General features: G+C 39.4%; 1 protein-coding gene across 3 annotated transcripts in view; it reads left to right on the plus strand.

Annotated features, from left to right (window-relative positions):
* The first annotated feature begins 612 nt into the window (after positions 1–612).
* The window catches only part of FAT1 (FAT atypical cadherin 1), a 104,667-nt gene continuing 82,456 nt past the window's right edge, over positions 613–22,823 (plus strand). For all 3 annotated transcript variants that reach the window (XM_060136676.1, XM_060136674.1, XM_060136675.1), the window contains exon 1: positions 613–3,881. In XM_060136676.1, coding sequence (XP_059992659.1) covers positions 620–3,881 — 3,262 coding nt within the window. In that variant the 5' untranslated portion in view covers positions 613–619. The remainder of the gene's footprint in view (positions 3,882–22,823) is intronic.

A 22,823-nucleotide genomic window follows, 5' to 3' on the forward strand; every position in this document is an offset into this window, starting at 1 on the left:
AGTCTGTGAGCTTTTGAGCACTTCATTTATTATATACAAGTAAATGGAAACAATGTTCACTCCCTTTTTTAGCAGTGGCTTATACTTGCCTTGAAGATTGAAGTGCAGGAATACAGTGTAGTTTTTGCAGCTGGAAGACCTTCATCTGATGCTCTTTAGGATTCTTTGAGTCATTAAAATTTAAAAAATTGTTCTTAAACTTAGTAATTCTAGAAATATTAGCAGTATTGATACTTATATTGGAAAACTATTGCATTTATTCATATTCTGTATAGATGGAAAATACTTTATTAAAATGTGAGGTCTGGGCTTCCCTGGTGGCACAGTGGTTGAGAGGCCGCGTGCTGATGCAGGGGACACAGGTTCGTGCCCCGGTCCGGGAAGATCCCACATGCCGTGGATCGGCTGGGCCCATGAGCCATGGCCGCTGAGCCTGTGCGTCCGGAGCCTGTGCTCCGCAATGGGAGAGGCCACAGCAGTGAGAGGCCCGCGTACCGCAAAAAAAAAAAAAAAAAAAAGGTCTAAAACCTTAAAAAAAAAAGTACACTTTTTGTTTGTTTTATTTCCCTGAAGCAATGATTCTTATTTTCTTCCGTTGCAGGTTCCTGGGAGTTAAGCGATGGGGAGGCATTTGGCCTCGCTTCTGCTTTTGCTCCTCCTCCAGCATTTTGGAGACAGTGATGGAAGCCAAGCACTTGAACAAACTCCTGTACAGTTCACACATTTCCAGTACAATGTCACAGTGCATGAAAATTCTGCAGCGAAGACCTATGTTGGGCATCCCGTAAAGATGGGTATTTACATTACAAATCCATTGTGGGAGTTAAGGTACAAAATTGTCTCAGGAGACAATGAAAACCTATTCAAAGCTGAAGAGTACATTCTTGGAGACTTTTGCTTTCTGAGAATAAGGACCAAAGGAGGAAATACAGCTATTCTTAATAGAGAAGTGAAAGACCATTACACATTGATAGTCAAAGCAGTTGAAAAAAATACTAATGTGGAAGCACGAACAAAGGTCAGGGTACAAGTGCTGGATACAAATGACTTGAGGCCATTATTCTCACCCACCTCGTACAGTGTTTCTTTACCTGAAAACACAGCCCTGAGGACCAGTATTGCAAGAGTCAGTGCCACGGATGCAGACATAGGCACCAATGGAGAATTTTACTACAGTTTTAAAGATCGAACAGACATGTTTGCTATCCACCCCACCAGTGGCACCATAGTTTTAACTGGTAGACTTGACTACACAGAGACCAAGTTCTATGAGATGGAAATTCTTGCTGTGGACCGTGGCATGAAATTGTACGGGAGCAGTGGTATCAGCAGCATGGCTAAGCTGACGGTTCACGTAGAGCAGGCCAACGAGTGTGCTCCTGTGATAACAGCAGTGACGTTATCACCATCGGAATTGGAGAAGGACCCAACGTATGCCATCATAACCGTGGATGACTGCGATCAGGGTGCCAATGGGGAAGTCGCTTCTTTAAGCATTGTGGCAGGAGACCTCCTTCAGCAGTTTAGAACAGTGAGGACCTCTCCAGGGAGCAAAGAGTATAAACTCAAAGCAGTCGGTGACATTGATTGGGACAGTCATCCTTTCGGCTACAACCTGACACTACAGGCGAAAGATAAAGGAAGTCCTCCCCAGTTCTCTTCTGTAAAAGTAATTCAGGTGACTTCACCACGGTTCAAAGCTGGGCCAGTCAAGTTTGAAAAGGAGGTTTACAGAGCAGAAATAAGTGAATTTGCTCCTTCCAGCACACCCGTGGTCATGGTGAAAGCCACACCTAGCTATTCTCATTTGAAGTATGTTTTTAAAAGTACACCTGGAAAAGCTAAATTCAGTTTAAATCACAACACTGGTCTCATTTCCATTTTAGAACCAATTAAAAGACAGCAAGCCTCCCATTTTGAACTTGAAGTAACAACAAGTGACAGAAAAGCCTCGACCAAAGTCTTGGTTAAAGTCTTGAGTGCAAATAGCCATCCCCCTGAATTTACCCAGACAGCCTACAAAGCATCTTTTGACGAGAACGTGCCCATTGGTACTACGGTGATGAGTGTGAGTGCTGTGGACCCTGATGAGGGTGAGAACGGGTATGTGACTTACAGCATTGCAAATTTGAATCACGTGCCGTTTGTGATTAACCATTTCACCGGTGCTGTGAGTACTTCAGAGAACTTGGACTACGAGCTGATGCCACGGGTTTATACTCTGAGGATTCGGGCATCAGACTGGGGCTTGCCGTACCGCCGGGAGGTTGAAATCCTTGCTACCCTCACTCTCAATAACTTGAATGACAACACACCCCTGTTTGAGAAGATAAACTGTGAAGGAACAATTCCCAGGGACCTAGGTGTAGGGGAGCAGATAACCACTGTTTCTGCCATTGACGCGGATGAACTGCAGTTGGTGCGGTATCAGACTGAAGCTGGGAATGAACTGGATTTGTTCAGCTTAAACCCCAGCTCCGGGGTATTGTCATTAAAGCAGTCGCTCATGAATGGTTTAGGGGCAAAGGTGTCATTTCACAGTCTGAGAATTACAGCTACAGATGGAGAGAATTTTGCCACACCATTATATATCAACATAACTGTGGCTGCCCTTCACAAGCCAGTAAACTTGCACTGCGAGGAGACTGGTGTGGCCAGGATGCTGGCAGAGAAACTCCTGCAGGCCAATAAGTTACACAGTCAGGGAGAGGTTGAGGATGTCTTCTTTGATTCTCACTCTGTCAATGCTCACACACCACAGTTTAGAAGTACTCTTCCAGCTGGTATTGAGGTGAAGGAAAATCATCCTGTGGGTTCCAGCATAATTTTCATGAATGCTACTGACCTGGACACTGGCTTCAACGGAAAACTGGTCTATGCTATTTCTGGAGGAAATGAGGATAGTTGCTTCATTATTGACATGGAAACAGGAATGCTCAAAATTTTATCTCCGCTTGACCGTGAAACAACAGACAGATATACCCTGAATGTTACGGTGTCTGACCTCGGTCTGCCACAGAAGGCTGCTTGGCGTCTTCTGGAGATCAGAGTTCTGGATGCCAATGATAACCCACCTGAGTTTTTACAGGAGAACTATTTCGTTGAAGTGAGTGAAGACAAAGAGATAAATAGTGAAATCATCCAGGTTGAAGCCACAGATAAAGATCTGGGGCCCAATGGACATGTGACGTACTCTATTCTTACAGACACAGATAAATTTTCAATTGACAGCATGACTGGAGTGGTTAAAATCGTGAACCCCTTGGATCGTGAAGAACAGCACGTGCATTACGTAAAGATTGAAGCCAGGGATCAAGCCAGAGAAGAACTGCAGCTGCTTTCCACGGTGCTTCTGAAGGTGTCATTAGAGGATGTTAATGACAACCCACCCAAGTTTATTCCCCCTAATTACCGTGTGAAAGTTCGAGAGGACCTTCCAGAAGGAACCATAATCATGTGGTTAGAGACCTATGATCCTGATTTAAGTCAGTCTAGTCAGGTGAGATACAGTCTTATGGACCACGGAGAAGGAAACTTTGATGTGGATAAGCTCAGTGGAGCAGTTAGAATCGTACAGCAGTTGGACTTTGAGAAGAAGCAAGTGTATAATCTCACTGTGAGGGCCAAAGACAAAGGGAAGCCCATTTCTCTGTCTTCCACTTGCTACATTGAAGTTGAAGTCATCGATGTGAATGAGAACTTACACCCACCAGTGTTTCCTAGCTTTGTGGAAAAGGGTGTAGTGAAAGAAAATGTCCCTGTTGGTTCATCAGTGATGAAGGTATCAGCTCATGATGAGGACACAGGAAGAGATGGGGAGATCCACTATTCCATTCGAGATGGTTCTGGTGTTGGTGTTTTCAAAATAGATGAAGAAACAGGTAGGTGTGTTTTTATTACTGTGGTTTGCTCTTCCCTTTCATTTTTTTCTAAAGTAAATATGCCCTGTGCTGGCTCCTTCACAATTCCCCGTTGGCTTCTGGTAGGGCACAGTGCATGTCCATACTTTTTGTCCTGTTGCACATGTCTTTGTATAGTAAGCCATGAGGATGGAACTAGAGGAACCTGAATGAGTTGGCATAAAATGAGTAGGAAAAAAATCAGAAAAATTGAAATCATTACCACTGATAATATACAGGTTTGTTCTGTATATTATCAGAAGCATGCTTATGGTTTTGCTGTAACTTTCAGAGGCCCTTCCAGAGTTTTTCCAGCTAGTAAGGTTGCAGACTTAAAAGACTACTCCACTACCTAGCATGCTATTCAGACATTCGTGCACACCTGCAAATTAGGCAGTGCACAGAGAGAAGACTCTGTTCTAAAACTTCATGCTGTGATCTGCTTGACTTAGTACCTTCTTGGGGTTTTGTTTGAAAGGCAGATGTAGGCTGTAGAATGTCAAACTGAGGGGACCTGGCTTTGAATTGTGGCTTTTTCAGTTGTTAATTTGGTGGTCTGGACAAGTTGATTACCTTTTTAAAACTGACTTTCTCCATCTTTAAGATGGGGACACTCAAAATTACTGTAAGATTTATGTGGGCATAAAGTGAAATAACATGTGTTAGAGTCTATTTAATGTCTCTTGGAAATGGTAACAATGCTCTGTTACGATATTCTTTCCCCTAGAATAAGGTCCTAAAAACCAGAACATCCAGAATAGCCAATTTATGCTAGAGTGTGTATTTTTTTTTTTACATTTTGTACGTATCTCAAAGTTAGCTGCCTTTCACAGAGTTTATAGTTATATATCAGTCTCCTTTGATGGGGCGTGAGCTGTGGTATTAGTTTGCTGGGGCAGCTGTAACAAAGGTCTGCCACAGACTGGGTGGCTTAAACAAGAGAAATTTATTTTCTCCCAATTCTGGAGGTTAGAAGTCAAAGATCAAGGCAGAGCAGGTTTCTTCTGAGTCCTCTCTCCTTGGCTTGTAGTTGGCCATCTTCCCCCTGTGACATCACATGATCTTCCCTCTGTATGTTTGTGTCCTCATCTCTTCTTATAAGGATACCAGTCATAGGGGACCACTCCCTAATGACCTCATTTTAACTGCTTTCTCTCTTTTAAGGCCCTGTCTCCAAGTACGGTCATGTTTTGAGGTACTGGGAATTTAGAACTTCAGCACATGAATCTTGGGGGGACACAGTTCAGCCCAGAACCACCTTTAAGGATGGGCTTTTAGCTCATGTATTTTCTGTTCTCAGCACCTAGCAAAAAGTGCCTGGCGTGTAGAAGCTGCTCATTAAATGGTTAAAGACTGAATGAGTAAATTAATGATTATTTTCGCTTTGAATGTTCTGCTTTCTGAGAATGCTAGTGGAAATAGAAGGAAACTGGGTAATCGCAGCAGTAATCAGCCATAGGTGGGGTTCCGTTTGTTTATTAATCTCATTGATGTTTCCTTTATGAATATGTGCATTCTAAAAGGGGTATTTTTCTAATTACATTAAACCTTTAAGTTTTTATTCAGTAATAACCACAAATAAGTTCTTCAGTCAATACTCCCATATCTAATAGGTGTATAGCACATGAAAAATAATTATTGTCCTAGAAATAAGTGATTTTAGAGACTATACAATTTTTAATGTGTTTTTGTTTATTCAGGGGGTTCTTTTTCTAGCGAATTATATACCACTAGCATGTGGTACAGATCTGCAGGTTACATGCTACTAATCTGAAATACCTGTAATGGTTCAGTTCAAGAGAAAATAGCATCACCAGCAGCAGTTAGTAATCACCCATCTGAAGAGTAGAATGGATCTTTTTTCTTTTCATACTCTCTGATATGAATTAGTTTTCAGGTACAATGGCAACATAGAAAAATACCCAGGATTTAGTAACTGAAGCTGAAACTATGAAGTGTTTTTGTGAATTTCATAAGGACAATTTTTCCTATTTTTTTCTTTTCCAAGGTGGGTTTGAAAGCCTGTGAAGAGAACTGTTGGAAGTTAAAGTTCAGACAGAAAATAGAAACAAAATTTTAATTTACATTTCCTTGATGTCTTAAATTATATGAGCACAGCCTTTTGGATTTTTTTCTTTCAAGTGAGAAGAGTATTTTTTATTGTTGCTTTTTAAAGACCTATTTAGAAACTAATACTTTTCGTCTATAAATTTAAGAGACTGGGATATTCTTACTATCAAGGGAGGTGGGGTAACCAACCAACTGAACAAGGCAGTATTTATTCTGAAATATATAATTTATAGTAGTTTTCAAGCTGAACGGCAGTGCCAGACTTTTCCAGTGGTAACTTAGAGGCCAGGGGATGAGTTGGGATTATGGGCAGTGGGGTAGGAACTGTTACGCATTGGTATAAAGATTGAGATTTAGAGGTGAGAGAAAAATTGGCAATTTCTAGGTATCATCTATTGCGCAGTCCTTGCTTTACAGAGGAAAATACATAGCACGCGGCAGATTTATGTTTGTGTGCTTTTTGAAATTGAATGAAGGTGATGTAATAATATTTATACATTGCAAGATATTTTCTTTTTGGCAGCAGAATTATCAGCCCAAGTTATTTTCCAGAGACCCCCGGCAAGGCACTTGGTATCATAGTATAGAATTCTTTCATGAGAAGTCGGTATGTTTGTGCAGCAGAAATACTAAAATTAGATGTGCTAATTTTTCATGTGGGGTTTGTCTCACTGATTTTGAAGGCAGGTGGGAAGTGTGGAGAGGTTCCTGTCAGATGAAGAAACGTAGGGGCAGTTCAGGGACACCATTGGGCACCCCGTAGGACACAGCAGTAAAACTCCGGTGTGATTTGGAGTTGGCCTGGCCCAGTTTGGGTTCATTAGCACCTTTCAAGAACTTCAGTCTCTGCTCCTTGCCCGTTTCTGCTGAGCCTCCTTTCTCCTCTAGGGATACGTTTTGTATGGGGTTGATGTCTGTGGGCCTGTACAGAGCTGCTGTGGGTGTGGAGCCCACGAACCTGCCCATCTCATGGTCTGTTTGCTTCCTGCCTTTGACTTAACTTTAAACTCTGTAGTGTTGGTTGAATAATATAACCGAGTTTTTGTGGTGTTTTACCTATTTCAACATTGTCACATACGCATATCATTTGTATGCTTCTCATAGAACAGAGGATATATTCAGCTATCTGAATTTAGTTCTTATTATTTTTAAGATCCTCCTTTTTCTTTAAAAAAAAAAAAAGCCTACTTAAATTTGAAACATCCCCTGACAAGTTGTTTTCTTTGGAAATGGAAATTCTATGGACTACCTAAAATATGTAGTTGGATGAACAGCCCTGTCAACTGAATTTTGTGCATCTTTTGCTAATTGGCTTTGCAGGGAGGCCACACGTACTTGCAGTATGGGGGTGACAGTCATTTGACTCATCAGATAATCTCTCACTGGGTCATATGCTTTTCCTGGAGAGGCTGCTGGCTGTTAGTTAACTGTTCTGATAAATCCAAGCCCACACGATTGCTTGTCCATTTGAGGTTTGGAAAGGTTGAGTGTTAGGTGAAACACTATTTGGAAAGTCAGTCTTGTTAGAGAGTCAATCTCCAGTGCTCTAATTAAGATTCTTCCCTTTTTGTCTCCTTAAAATCTACAGTGAGGGTTGTAAAGCAGGTTTAACAGAAATGTTAGTGGAGTACGTATCTTGGAAGCATGTGTAATTTCACATTTAGGTTTTTATTTTCCTGACTTTATACTGCTCAGCGTTCACCCCATTCTCACTTCCAGTACATTCCTGGTTGCCTTGTTGTAAGCTTCAGAGTTGAGCACAGTGGAATCTTGGGGCTTCCTCCTGGAGATCTGTGGAATAATGATGAGGACCCATCCAAGTTAATTACTACTTGAGCACCAAGTAAAACGTTGCGGGTTTTTGCTAATTTTTAAAACTAAGGATAATTTTTAAAACTAGCAAAATGCTGGGCTTCCCTGGTGGCGCAGTGGTTGAGAGTCCGCCTGCCGATGCAGGGGACACGGGTTCGTGCCCCGGTCCGGGAAGATCCCACATGCCGCGGAGCGGCGGCGCCCGTGAGCCATGGCCGCTGAGCCTGCGCTCCACAACGGGAGAGGCCACAGCAGTGAGAGGCCCGTGTACCGCAAAAAAAAAAAAAAAAAAAAAAAACCCAGCAAAATGCTTGGCCAAAAGTTTCTTTTCATTTGTTAATAGGACCTTGTATTGAAGCAGTGTTTATTAGTTCAGCTCTGTTGCACCTGTGTCTGTATTGTAATGGGATGTCTTTTAGGTATGTTTTCCCTTCTGCGTGGAGTACTTTGGTTCAGTTTGGCTGTTGTAGTGTAGTGCAGCCAAGCTGGAGTGTTTTCCCGTTGTGACTACATATTCGGGGAGACCAAGTATTTCACTAAGATAAAAGCTAATTTCTGAACTTATTAGTGGTGTGTTACTCTTAGACTCCCAATCCTGCTTTCAGGATTGAAATTTACATTTTGATGAAAAGACTTGGAATGAATTAATATGGAAGTACAGCTGTTGCAACAAGATAAATCACTGTTCATGAAATATGGGAGGGAGAATAAGGACTACATTTTTCTTGAGAGAACCTGGCTACATTCTCATTACAGGGGAGTGTTATTGCACCATTCCTGGATCACCCATTTGGAGACTGGCTCCTGGCCTGCCTTATGGGATGCAGGAGGAATGAGTCTGTTTAATGGGAACAGAAGGGAATTCCAGTCCAGACTAACCTTATTGTTGACTTCAGTGAGAGGGAAAATGTTTCTGGGGATTCTGTCTGGTTTGGCAGAACTCTGAGTATTTAATTATTATTTTAGTTATTCACTCAAGTTTAAAAAACCTTTTCCCAACTTAAAGTAGGATATTCTGCATACAGTCAGGGACCTATGTTTTTTCCTAGGGCCACTTCACTCATGACAGAAAGTGGAATGTAGAGAAAGGCTCTTAATGGGCTCAAGCATCATGACCCAAAAGTCTGTAAGAGTGGCTGAGAGCTGGGTGGCCGCTAGAAGTGTGGTCTAGTGTGGTGGGACCAGGAACTGGGTCTAGAATTCCGGGCAGCAGGAACTTAACTAGATACTGGTGGGAGGCCCGTTAGGGAGTGAAGAAATTTGCTGATGAAAGAGCTTTTGTGTTGCCATCCCCTCCCTTAAGCGGCCACAGCTGCTGTCCTGTCGTTCTTTTTGTTCTCCTCCTCAGAAAGTTGAAGAGAAAAGAAACTGATTTCCTAGCCAACAGTGAGATTGAAAAATCAGGCTTTGGCAGAAATTATGTGATGACAGTGTGCTGTTGCTGTGTCTGAAAGTACAGAATCTGTGAATCTGAGTCAGGGCAGGGAGGGCGTGGTAATAATCCCACTGGGGAAGGGACCCTCCTTTGAAGCAGGAGGATTTTAAGGTGAAAATAGGATCTTATTAGAAATCCTAAGGAAATTTCATTTTGTTTTAAGAGGAAACAGAGGATCAGCTTCTCTTTAGTTATTTGTATGATATTTAATGAGTTGATGCTTAAAGTACCGAGTGAGTGTGGCTGGAAGAGGGGTGGGGATATAAAGCCCTGTGATTCCAGGTGGTGTTACGTTGTTTAGCAGCATGTGGTGAAGGCATGCAGTGCCCCGATACAATCCTAAATGATGTGTGAGGGCCAGAACCTGGGGGGGGATGCGGTGGAAACAACTTGAAGTATGCTCTCTGGCTGCATGCTTTCGGCGATAATGACAGTAACGATGAGGGGCGTCACTGTAATAACAAACCACAGAGACTTATTGAGTGTCACAACCAGTGCTGGTCTAAGCACTCTATATGTATTAGTTTATTTAATCCTCACAAGTACCAGATAGTTACTGTTGTCCCTATGTTACCGATGAGGAAACGTTCACAGGTTAAATAAGTTGCCTAAAACCACTTGAGTACTAAGTGGCAGAACTAGGGAGCGTGTGCATGCAAACACTGCATGGGACTGCCTCTTACTCAAGAGTGAGTGGTCTTGAGATGCCCCAAGGGAGCCCATTTAAAGTTGAGTGGGATTCTGGGCTGAATGGGGGTGGACTGGGCTGGGCTGGGCTGGACCCTTCAATCCTAAATTTGAGGCTTGGTCTTGAAGGAGTATTGACTCTAAGAATCTTCCTCCTTCATTTTTTCCTCAGAACGATGGATTGCTCTTTGGCACATTTAGTAGAACAGGATTTTAGCGTTACAGAGTGGTAGCACTTAAACAATTTAAGATTATTGCACTGAACTGATTAGTAGCGGGTGAATCATGTTGAGTAATATGGTGAGCTTCCATGTCTAGTGGAGATGGACAGGTGTCTCACCTGTGTTTTCAGTTGTGAAAGTATGACCTTCTCATGAATAAAAATACTGCCTGTGTGAACTGTACTGGATGTTAGTTGAAGCCTCTTTTCATGGAAACCTTGTTTTAGGTGGTTGTTAGGGTCCTGGCTAACCTTTGAAACCAATTTAATGCACACAGTAGCTGAAGCCGGCTTAACCCGCACTTCTTTGCATGGAGTTCCTCGTAGCTGTTGTCTTGCATTGTCGTCCTCGATGCCTTGGCCTCAGCCATTGTCCTCGCCACCATGTGGTGTGTGGCATGAAAGCCTTAGTGAACCTGTTCTCCTTCTCAACCCTCTTGGCAGGGAACCATCTTTATGTTCTAAGAGTGTCGAAGAGTTGAGTGTTCATACCTTGATGAGAGGCGTATGTGTATAGAGATTTAATACCCCATTAACCTCTAGTCTGTTCTTTCTGTATTGCCTGCCTTGCCCAATTATGAAAATTGAGTAGATCTTAAACTTTAGTTGTTTGTCCATGTTGGATTTTTTTCTTAACCATTTAGTTCCTGTTGTTTTGACTCTGGATTGTTTTAGTTCATAAGTCTGGGTTTGTCAAGTATTTATTATCTGTTAGTTTGTATTTTGTGTACTCCTTTATTTGCAGCTACCTTCATGGTACGTAGTTTTTAAAAAACCAAACCATGTTGCTGTAAATAGTGCATTCTCACCGTACAGGACACAGTGCCACAAAGCACGGTCTTTCATGTCTTCGTTCGTTACTGGGAATAAATGGACTTGGGAAGATTGCTGTTCAAGGGCACATGGCTGAACGTGTTGAATTGGCAGTCATCCAGTTTAACGGCAGTGATAAAAGTCAAAACTATTCACATATATACTTCAAGGGCCAGTCTTATCAACTAACTTGCCTTGGCAATTGAAGTACTCTTTTCTCCCCTCAGAATATCTGCTATCATATTGAACCTGTTTCATTGCTAGTCCTCCAAGTAGCTGAGTAAACTGACCTGTTGAAAGAGAACCTTTAGACGTGTCTATTTATTTTATGCTGGAGAAAGTCTACCAAATATGGTCTTTTTAATTTAGTCCAGTTGATTTTTCCTTTTTTTTGTTAAAAGTTACCCAGCTATTTCTGTAGTTTCTTAAGACTTCTTTCTAATTTGTGCTGGTTTAGCCATATTGTGCGCTTATCTTACTTTCTTCATATTTATCACCATCAGTATATAATTATAGTTAACATTTATTGAATGCTTACTGTGTACTAACCCTATTTTAAGCTCTTTTGTTGTCTCATTAGATCATCACAGTAATTCTTGAGTAGAATTAGATGGTAATATACTCTGTTCATTGAATTTTGAAATACTTGTATGCGTATATATTTTAATATTTATTTACTTGGCTGCATGGGCTCTTCATTGCAGCGCGTGGGCTTAGTTGCCCCGCAGCATGTGGGATCTTAGTTCCCCTGGTCGGGGAACCTGCGTCCCCTGGAGCTAAGGCGGAGTCTTAACCAGTGCACCACCAGGGAAGTCCCCATACATACATATTTTTAAATTAAGTAGTGTCATAGGAATTGATGTGGTTTAAGGTGTGACACACTGAGGGTGTTCTGGTAATACAGAGATGGTTCTTAAGCAGGGGTGTTCCATCTCCACGGACTCCTCCTTAAAGCTTTTTAGTGTCCCTATTACATGAAGTCCCAGCTCTTCAGCATAGCCTGTGATGCCCTAGTAAACTTGCCTCCCTTTTCCCATGTCCTTTGCCTGTGCTGCCCTCATCAGCTCCTGTTCATCCAGGTGCTTTAGCCAGTTGGGGCCAGTCCCTTCCCTGTCACCCTCTCACGCCTCTGGGCCCCATTGTTTCCTATCTCCCTGCCTTTGGGTAACACACTGACCACTTGATCGGCTCTTATTTTCTCTAACTCTGCTTTAATAAATCTTTCTTGACAAGCTTTCTCCTTCATATGGAGCTAATTCTTTTCTTGTATGTATTTTTTTTTCACTTCAAGTATCACTCTAGTGTAATTGTTTATTTACAGTCCTTTTCTCAACTGTCAGCTCCTTGTGTGGGTAGATTCTAAATCTTTTACTACTGGGTTCATGTAATAGGCACTCTGTAAATATTTGTTAGGTTGGCCTAATGAGCCAGTGTTGCCTCTTCTGAGAAGCCTTTCCTGAGACCAGGTCGTTAGCCTGCTTCTCTTTGTTCCCCTTTCTGTATATGTCTGACTCAGAGTCTTTTGGTTTATTGGTCTTTTTCATGTGTGTCACCCAGAACTCAAAGACAGAGCACAGTCTTGCTTATTTTTCTGCCCGCTCCTAAGCACGGTGGCTGACATAGCGCTGCATAGCCTTTGTTCCACAAACAGATTGCAACGTATAATAATGGTAGTCATGAAAGGGGTGTCAGGCCTTTCTTCTACTGCCCTCCCAGATACCTGTATCCAGATCTTCAAAACAGTGGTTCTTCATGTTTTCAGAACCACAGAAACTTTTGAGAATCTGTTGAAAGCTGTATATTCTCTCTTCAGAGATTCAGCAGTTTGGTTACAATACCAGGGGCTCATGAAATGCTAACTCTGTTCATGGACCCTCAGTGTCCTTGGACCTCTGGTTTTAAGTCCCTCTGTTCTAGAGGTTTCAGGGTGGCCAATCCTCAGAAGCTCTCATAAGGGAGGACCAGAGGGCAAGGAGAACAGTGATAACGATGGTGACAGTGGTTGATGACAGGCATTTTTATAATGCTCCACAGCCTGCAAGTATTTCTACATACATTACATGGCACTTAGTCTAATATGTGCTTATACAGTGGGTTTTATTTCTACTTTATAAATGAAGAAGGTAAACCTTTACAATGGACAAATAGAAGTCACTTTTCTATATATTTGTACATGTGGGTAAAATGTACAGATTCAAGAGAATCTGTCATCCAAGGCTATTTCCAAGTGAAGTAATAACCTATAGTTCTTTGCAAACCTGTATCTTCAGATAAACCTGTCTCCCCATTAAGGTGTAAAAGACAAACAATTATAATAAAATAATAAAAAATATATCCGTTTTTAAGGTAGGCAGCTGTCTGGGCCAGGATTTGATCTTTAGTATTGCCAGCTTACCGTGGAAATCCTCCATAGCTCAAACTACTAGTATGCCTTTATTAAGGTAAAATAATGTGAGATAACGCAGACTTCTAATACTGAACTTAACTTTCTTGACAGACTGGATTTTTATTTAAATGGTCTTAAAAATCAGAGCATTTGGGATTTAATGTACTGTTTTAGTTCTGTAAATAGTCCCTTATTCAGTACAAAAGAAAAAATTTGATGAGTAATGCTTATTTTTAAGGCTACTGTTTATTATAAAAGGAGCATTAAATAATTTTACAGTGAAAGATGAAATTAATCTGTGTGTGGCAACATTTTCTGATTTGTGATTTACAGGTATTGATATTCATATCAGTTGCAGTCAGTGTGTTATGTCAGTTTTTGTAAACAGTGATTTTGGACTCTTTCGTGAAGTAATATGTTTTCTTTATCACAAGTTGAAGACATTTTGTTAGTTTAAAACAGCTTTTTGGAAAAGGACTTTACATTTGAATTAACTTTTAAAGTGTTTTAAAACAGTTCAACCATAAATTCTTAGTTAAAAGATTCTCTAAGATCCATTTATTTTTAGTTTTTGTTTGTTTGTTTGTTTGTTTTTTAAATCTTGGCCACACCTCTCATGGCTAGTTTCCCTGAGCAGCGATTGAACCTGGCACTGAGCCTGGCACTGGCAGCGCAGTGAAAGCACCGAATCCTAATCACTAGGCCACCAGGGAGCTCCCTGCTTTTAGCTTGTCATCGTTAACTGTTTTACTTGCCTGTTTAGTCTTAAAACTGGTTGACATCAAGCTGTCTCAAAAATCTTTATCTTGTTGCAGTTCTTGGCACACAGCTGGTAGTCAGTAAATACTTGTTCAGTGATGGTCATCTTTTGATAAAGCCAATAAATGTTTGTCACATGACGCTATTCTTCTTTTGATTTTTTCCTCAGCTGAAGGTGTGTACATTTTTAAATGAAAAAAGACGAGTTTGCCATGTAAAAACCAAGTTAGTTCGCTGGTTGAGGCATCAGAGTGGAAACCCGTTACTTTTAAAGGATAGATCTAAAACAATTTTTTAAAGTATTTTTTTCTTAACAGCGTGATGACTTCATGTAGAAGATGAAAGCTGATTAGGAAAGCATGAACATGAATAATATCCATGTTTGTTTTTAATTAGCTCAGTGTTGTTGGTTTTAGAAAGAAGTCAAACTAAGTATCACATCTACAGAATATAAAGCTTTATAATTTAAGGCCCATGATTTTTCAAATACTGTGTTTTGCATAGTGTATATTAAGAACTATTCTAACATTTAAAAAAATCTGCTTTTGTCATTTTATGTCTCACAATAGGAGCTGTATGAGGGCAGGGACCTTTGTGTTGTTCCTGCCTGTATTGCTGGTGCCTAGAACTATGCCTGGAACGTAGTAGGCACACAGCAAACACTTGGTGGATCGGTACAGTTTGAACTTGAAATAGATTGTTACCAAATAATAAAGGGAAACACATATCTAAGTAACCATCATTGGGAAAGACCTTTTAAATTTATTCTACTGGGAATATATAGAGAAAATGATAAAGGGGTAGAAAGGTGTCATATGTGCTATAGGTCCACCTATTCTTTTAATGCAGTTAAAACTGATCTTCCATTTAAAATGCCCTTTTTCCCATACTTCTGAAATAGCTCAAAACAAAAGAATTAGAGTAATAGCCACAACAAAACTTCAGTGGCACTGCCGATTCCTTTTGTTTATACTTTGCCGGCTCGAGAAGCAACTTCAGTTGTCAGATTGGGTTTACCAACACCTAGAATGAGAAATCCTAAATTCTGTGGCTTTCTAGGTGAGTATACCTGCCTTAGGGATTGTTGTTTTCTTGGGCTGTAGAATAGCCTGTGTCATTCTCTGGGAAACATATTTCTTCTGTTTTAAGTACTAAAAGATGAACATCCATTTATATTGTATGTTATTTTGCAAACATTTAACTCTTGAAAGACTTTCAGATTAGTAGAGCCTGTTTTTACTTGCTAGTATCATTATTGATGAATTTCCTAAAGCTTAAAAGAAGTAATTATTTCTAGAGTCCTAGAGTATTTTTGAAACTGTCAGTTTTCTGCGATAAATTGAGCACATATAGATGTACTCTTCTAAAAAGCCATTTGTTGTTTATTGTAAATCTCTTGGTTATTTCTGTTAATGGGGTGCTATTTACTTATAGCAAACCCTTCTTTTAAAGCCTAGTAGAATTAAGGAGAAATTCAATGAGCAGACTGACTATGTTAAGGAGAGTAATATATGTAAAAACTAAAAATATTTTCCTCATCTAAGTTACTGCATCTAAATTTTAAAAACAATTCTTATTTGCTCTTTGTCTACTTTTCTTGCTTAGGGCATCTAATTCTAAACCTTTCATACATATGAATAGACGGTTAGCAGTAGCTAATTCAGTTCACTTCGTTTTTCTAATTTATACCTAACGCTTTAGGATGATTAAAGGAAGGGCAGGAAACCTTTGTGGAAGTTATTCTCTGTGTATTTGGGTAGAGATCTGTTCGGAGAGGCACATTTTGGTGCCTGAGAACCAGTTGAGAGTTACGAGAAATGGAGAGATGATGTCTAGCTTAAGTTAGGTTTAATGAGAACGATTAGAAGATTTAGTGGAGTAAATGCAGAGAAATCCAAAGCCAAATTGAAACTTTCATTATATCTTTGGCCGACGTGAAATACCGTGAAGCAAGTCACAGAGAACCATGTTATTTAGCCTTTTGTTGGGAAATAAACCACCTTAAACTTAGTGGCTTCAAACAACCACCTAAGTTTATTTAGGTTACAATCCTGTGGGTTGGTAGTTGTGGCTGGATTCAGCTGGGTTTTTCCTTTGCTAGTTTCAGCTGGGCTCGCTCATGTGTTGGGTCATTTGCTGTCAGCATGATGGCTCAGCCTCTGGGAGTTGGCTAGATTTTGGTTGCGGGCCGGGAGTACAGCCCCTACATGTGTCATCATCCAGCAGACCAGCTTGAATTTGTTCACATAATAGTCTCAGGGTTCTAAGAGCTAGAGAACAGAAGCAGCAAGACTTCTTGAGGCCTGTACTCAGAACTCTTATGTTGTCACTTCTCCCACATTCCTGGCTGAGCAGGGTGACTCAGTGGGTAGAAAAATAGACTCCACCTCTCGGGAGGCGTTGCAAAGTATTGTGTTCATTTTTCAGTCTATCACAGCCACTTTAGCTGGTTTTTTCCCTTCGAGGAAATTCCGTTTGAATAGTAAATGTACATAAGAATTTAAAGGCATTTGAAAATTGTCTGTAAAAAATATCTATAGTTTCTTGAAAAATTTCTACCTTACATATTCAGCTATACATAAGGTTTTTAATGCTGTTAAAACATTTCATGGTTTTAAAATACTTCTTCAAGTTATTTAAAATATATTTCCGTGTAAGCTAGAACTTGATCAAAGATACCAGGAGTATGCATGAAGAGTAAAGACACCAAAATCATAGTCTTTACTCCTTCTCAGTTTTTATCACAAAGATTTCTGAAGTGGCTTGTCCCCAGGGAACTTGAGGATCCCAATTTTTGAACAGCATTTTAATGCCAAAGGCAGAGATACTGAGTGTCTGGTAAAGGTAGCCAGGAGGTCTTCACAACAGCCTTTGGTTTCTGGATGGTGTTTTTTACACCACTTTTCTTGCTAATTAATTTGTCACAAAGTATTTCATTTATTGCTTTTTCTTAGAGGAAGACTTGGGGGAAATGGAATGGGAAGTACAGGGACAATTTAGGGGACATCGAAAGAGGGAGGGAACATAGGAGGGTGCTTTGCTATCTCTTGGCTTCGTACACGTTCCTTATACCTCTGCTCACGTTTCAGCTTAAATGGAAACATATTAAAAATAGTTTAAAGATGTATTTTAATGCCACTTAGTATTGTATTAAAGTTAGCTTGTATTAGAGTTACGTGACAAATATGCAACAGAATACATAGGAAAATGCCCTATGACATTTCAAATCTCAGAATTTGAAACAAACTCATAAATGTACTGACTGACTAAGCCTTGTGATGTTTCTGTAATTTGGGGGAGTTAATGGAAATTTGGGGAGTTAATGTCTTTGAACACATTGACTTATCTGTGGAAAAGGAAACTTGTGGCTATCTTTTTTTTTTTTTAAAGAAAATATAATTAAACCCTGGTAAGTATTATTTTCCTCAAAGAGATTAGAAAAACAAGCAATGAAAAATAATCCTCCTTAGAGAAGAAAAGAATAAGTGACCTTAGTAAAGAATAAATGTTTGTTCATTGTTTATTGCTGTACAGTGATCATTAAATATCAAAATGAATGTTCTTGTTTCTAATAAAATTCTTTCATAGGATGAAATTAAGATTCTATAACAGAAGTTTAATTTAGGTTTCATTAGAAACCTAGTCTAGAGATGCTGACCTAAAATTTGATATTTTAATAGATAATGAATCTTGAATAGAGTATATGGACGATCATTTTATCTAAGAGAATAGCAGTCTTAAATTCTCTATTTTGGGATTAGAGGTGAATCTGCATTATGATAGACACCTAATCAGTACAATCTGTGTAACCAAAACAAAGCACAACAAAACAATTTGTGCCCCAGAGTAAACTATAAAACCATTTATTAGAAGTACCCTATTGTTTAAGCATTTTATTCTGATGCAATTGCCCATATGAAAAAAGTGAGCCTATATTCACAACTTATATTTGCAGAATTGTATAAATTCTGCCAGTGTTTACTTTTATTTTTTATTCTTCAAATCTTCAAAGAAGAGTTTGTTTACAGATTAAGGCAGCATTACTCAGTAGGACCGTCCATGTATATAATTTTAAATATTCTAAATGCCACACACACACACACACACACACACACACACACATTAAATAAGTGAAATTAGTTTTGACAATATATTTAACATACATTTCAGCATGTAATCAACATAAAAGAGTGTTAATGAGACCTTTTATGTTTTTGGGTTCACATGAAGTCTTGAATTGATGTGTATTTTGCACTTACAGCACATCTCTGTGTGGACTAGCCCCACTTCCAGCGCAGCACAGGTTGAGAGAATTGTGTGGAGCTCAACGACTCTGAGGAATATTTGTCAATTCAAAGCAAGGCTCAGTCACCCAGTGAGGTGATGGCCCCATGTCTGTTCTTCCATGATTGGTTGGTGCACCCTTGCTGGGAAGGGGTGGTGGGAAGAGTTAAGTAGTTCTGCGTGACGAGTTTAGTATTGTTAGGAGCAGATACCTTCTTGGGATGGTATTCGGTGAGGATGTTAAAAACTCACTATGCTGGTGTTGCAGAAAATTTCTTTGTCAAAGGTGCTGCTGGCTTAGATCCTGGTGTGTAAAAATATTACAGTGAAGCAATTCTTGTGATGTTAAGCTAGTGTTAAAGCTGGATGGAGACTCATTTTGCAGTCATTTGACCTGGGCTGTCTCTTGCTTTGTGTTAGTGGATGTAGGAAAGCAACCTAATAGTTAATTTCAAATTAGAGCTTTGTTTTCAATTAAAAATTGTCTAGTGATAGCTTTTGTAAAATTCTGAGTGAATCAAGTGTCTTTTTTTTCAGGATAAACATCTCTTTTTAAACTAGTCCCATTCACATTGCCTTTTGGGTATGTATTTGGGGTTGGTAGCATAATTCTAATTTGATTTGACCTTCGAGGGCTAAATCTTCTTTATGTAAATGTATCTGTTGTCTTAAGACAGTTTTTACCAAGTGATTTTTCCAAAAGATGTGATTAGACCAGGTCTTCCATTTCCAAATGAAGCAAAATCTGTAGTAATTAAAAGACAAGTTCCTATGGGCTTGGGAAATTGTTAACCTTTGTAACCCAAAACCTATATTTTTCATACTTCTCTTTGGGATTAAGGGCAATGATGAAAAGTAGTCCTTCTGTAAACTTGCCGTTGTGTTGCTTCAGTTTTAATTCTTTTCAGAGTTAAAAAGTTCATATTTTGGGACTCTTCTGTGTAAATTTTGGGATGTGCATACTGGGATGATTTTTTTCCTGTCATGTTCTAGTAATGACACTCTTCATGGCATTTGAATGGACAGGCGGTTAAAACTTGCTATACCATGCAAGCTGCCACTGCTGCCCTGGTATCTCACAGATCTACCTGCTTTGGGGCTTTAACAGTTTTACATCAGAACTTGTGAATGAAGCTTAAGTAAATATGTTTATTTTGTGCTGGCTGCTGGCCGGGAGTCTGCTAAAGCAGCTGGAGATTTTTTTTTTTAACCCCTGCCGGGTGAACCATCACGGTGACAGGTAAATAGCATTCCTCAATAAAGCTTGAACTCTCCTCCCGCCCCCCCTCCCCCCTTCAGGACTGCAGAATGTAGGGATTGTCTTGCTCTGAGCCCTATTGATTAGGTCACAGCCTGGTCTTCGGAAAACAGAGTTGCCTTGGGGCCACCTCACTGCAGGGAATTTGCTAAAGCCGGTGTGAAAGGGCCACATGGGGTCTCCAGATTACCTTATGAACAGGAATCAGTTCTGGGAGCAGAGTCCTTATTAAGGACCTATTAACTTTTTCAGGCTTCTTGGATTGAAAAGCACTTGGAATCGAAGGAATAATAAAAGGAAATTGTTGCCAAAGCCACCGAAGGTGCATCGCACCCCTCTCTGGGAGTGCATCTGTTCAGTTGCAAATTTATTTCCTGCTTGGGGCTTCTGTTAGCTTTAGAAGTCCCCTTTTAAGGTCTTAAAAGGGGAGTTTGAAAATGATTACATAATATTGATTCTTTTCTTTGAAGAGTTGACTCTCCATAGCATTTGGGCAAAGTTGGCAGGGAACCACTTGCATTTGTAAAATGAACTTTATTTTCCAATTAAAAAAAACACTATATAACCATTGTAGAGCTCTGGGAAAATGTAGACTATTATGAAGAAGGAAAAAAAAAACTTCTTAAAGTTCTACTGCCTAGAGCACCACTGAAATTTTTTCCTAACTTGTGTACACACAACACACACACCCACACCCACCCACCCACCCACCCACACACACACACACACACACACACACACACACCCATACAGCTCCAAGTGCTGGATTTTTTAAAAAGTAAACTTAACACTGTGCGTATTGCTTTGTTGACTTCCTTTCAATATACACATCCAGGACCTTTTGTGATTTTTAAAATATTCTTAGAGAACGTGATTCTTGGTAATATAGTATGCCATCACAGAGATTAATTGTAATATGTATAACAATACCAAGTTTTTGAACACTTAAATTATTTCCTTGTACGTGTACTGCTTCTCTGTTGCCCTAGCATAAATTCCAGGAAGTGGAATTACTAGGTCAGAGGAAATAAAAATTTTTAAAGTTTTTGCTACAAAACAAATTGCCGCATTTTTACCCATAAATAAAAGCCTCATCAGCAGTTTAAGAAAGTTCATCTCTCTGCATTCTTGCTGCCACTGACTATCTGGATTTAAAAACAAAACCCAAAAAGGTACCAATATTGTTAGTGAAAAAACTTCAATCAGGGAACTATCATAATTGAAATGGTGATTGTTAATTTTGTGGCTGTACTTCTGGTTATGTGTTTGAAAATTCTAATTTTTGTAAACAAACTTTTTGAGACTGTACTCTTTGATTTAATTTAGCTTTTTTAATCTTTGTCCCCAGTGGCATCTTAATGCTTCTTTGTTTTTTTTTTAATGTATGATATCTCTTATGTGCTAAAGGTCCTGTGGAAAAAAATAACTCTAAAATGGGAGTTTACTTTTTATTTCACTTGGTTAAATACTGTTTACTCTATAAAAGCATATGTTTAGTATGAATTTCTAAGGTTAGCTGCTGTGAGGCTTTTCAAATAGTGTGATATTACTGTTAAAACCAAGAATACAAATTCTTCTCTCTTCCTTCCCTAAGTGGTCCTTGTAAATTAATTCACTATCCCACATCCATAGTCCCACGTCCATAGTTTATATATACTGAGGGGCATAGTGATTGAATTAAAACAAATTATCTTATTCATGGGATGATTTGAGAACAGATTATGCAAGATCTGTTATCAGGCAATAAGCAATTCCTTCACAGCTATTAACTCAAATTAAGTACCTGGGAGAGACTGTGAAGCTGATAAAAGACATAGGTTTCTATTCAAAGAGAATTGCGTGAAGAACAGTTTTTTAAAAATCCGAAGTTTTAAGATAATGACTTAGGCAGTAGATCTAGGAATTAAATATTAAAATTAGATTTGCAATTGAGACAGAGTGCTGTGCTGCATTTAAACAGATTAGACCCAGATGTTAGGAGATTAATATTGATTTAAATGTGCTGAGGTGATTTTATTGAGCCCTTGGAAAAAAGAACACTCATTTGGAAATCCACAAGTATTTTATTTTTTGTTAGCTTCCTATTGCATACTTATAATTGCATTAACTGAAAAAGTGCATTTTAAAGTCTAATTTACCAATAAAATGATAAAGATGGGAGGAGGCATGCAAGAAAGAAAATCTCTACATGGCTTCTTTAGAATTCGGGTGGAGAAGAAAATTCACAAATAATTATAGTACACAAACTTTCTGCCATATGCACCGTGGGGGACTCATTCTAAAGGCGACAGTACTGAATGGATGCATCTTTGATCACCTGGAAGTAAAAATTCCATTATTTTTCTAAACCAGACAGTAGTCTGTTTTAGTGGAATAGTTGGTTGATTACAGCTCTTTGGGGCTTTATTTCCCAACGCTAACTTCCCGTACACATTTGAATTCTAGCTTCAGGGATTGTCATAAGTGAGTCAGAAAGTCAAAGAATTTAGAATAGTGGGTTTTTTTTAACATTAAAATTTGGCTGTTTCACTAGGGGAAGTAGATTTCCTTATAGCAGATTCCCACAATCTGGGTGCTTCGAAATGGACCCTTATTTACAAATACAGAAGCAAAACTTGGATGTTACCAAGAAACCTACCAAATGGACCAGAGAATTCAGGGTCTGCCAGTGTTTTCTTTTTTTTATTAGAGAGAATGTTTCTTACCTAATTTAAAGGAAATAAAATAGTCTGTGGTAAAAGTTAACAAAGAAGTCTTCACTGCTTTTTAAGTAACCAAATATGTGTTGGCTTTATGAAAAGCAGACTTCTGTTACAATCGCAGAATCCAGTGTTATACAGGCTAACGTTACTGGCTTGAAAGTTGAAAGTTGCTAGCTAAATGCTAGCTAAACGCCTCAAAAAGTTAAAGAAAGGAACACCTGAGTTGTGTTCAAATGAAAAGTTAACTGGAGTGAAAAAAAAATGTTGACTGCGTAATCCTTACCTAAGGAATAGCTGAAGGCACTAAAGCAATCCCAGGCCACTATTTGCTGGTTGCAAAATCTGCTGTGATTTTAAGAAAATCTTTGAATGAAGATTTTTCCTTTGAAATAGGAAATTGTAGGCCTTCATGCATCTCATGTTCTTACTAAAAAATATGGATGTTTGGCTTCGCGGTTGATTCCCTCTCTTGCAGTGGTTAACGCTCTCTATTGCAGT

Source organism: Lagenorhynchus albirostris, chromosome 21, assembly GCF_949774975.1.
Source record: "Lagenorhynchus albirostris chromosome 21, mLagAlb1.1, whole genome shotgun sequence".
NCBI lineage: Eukaryota > Metazoa > Chordata > Mammalia > Artiodactyla > Delphinidae > Lagenorhynchus > Lagenorhynchus albirostris.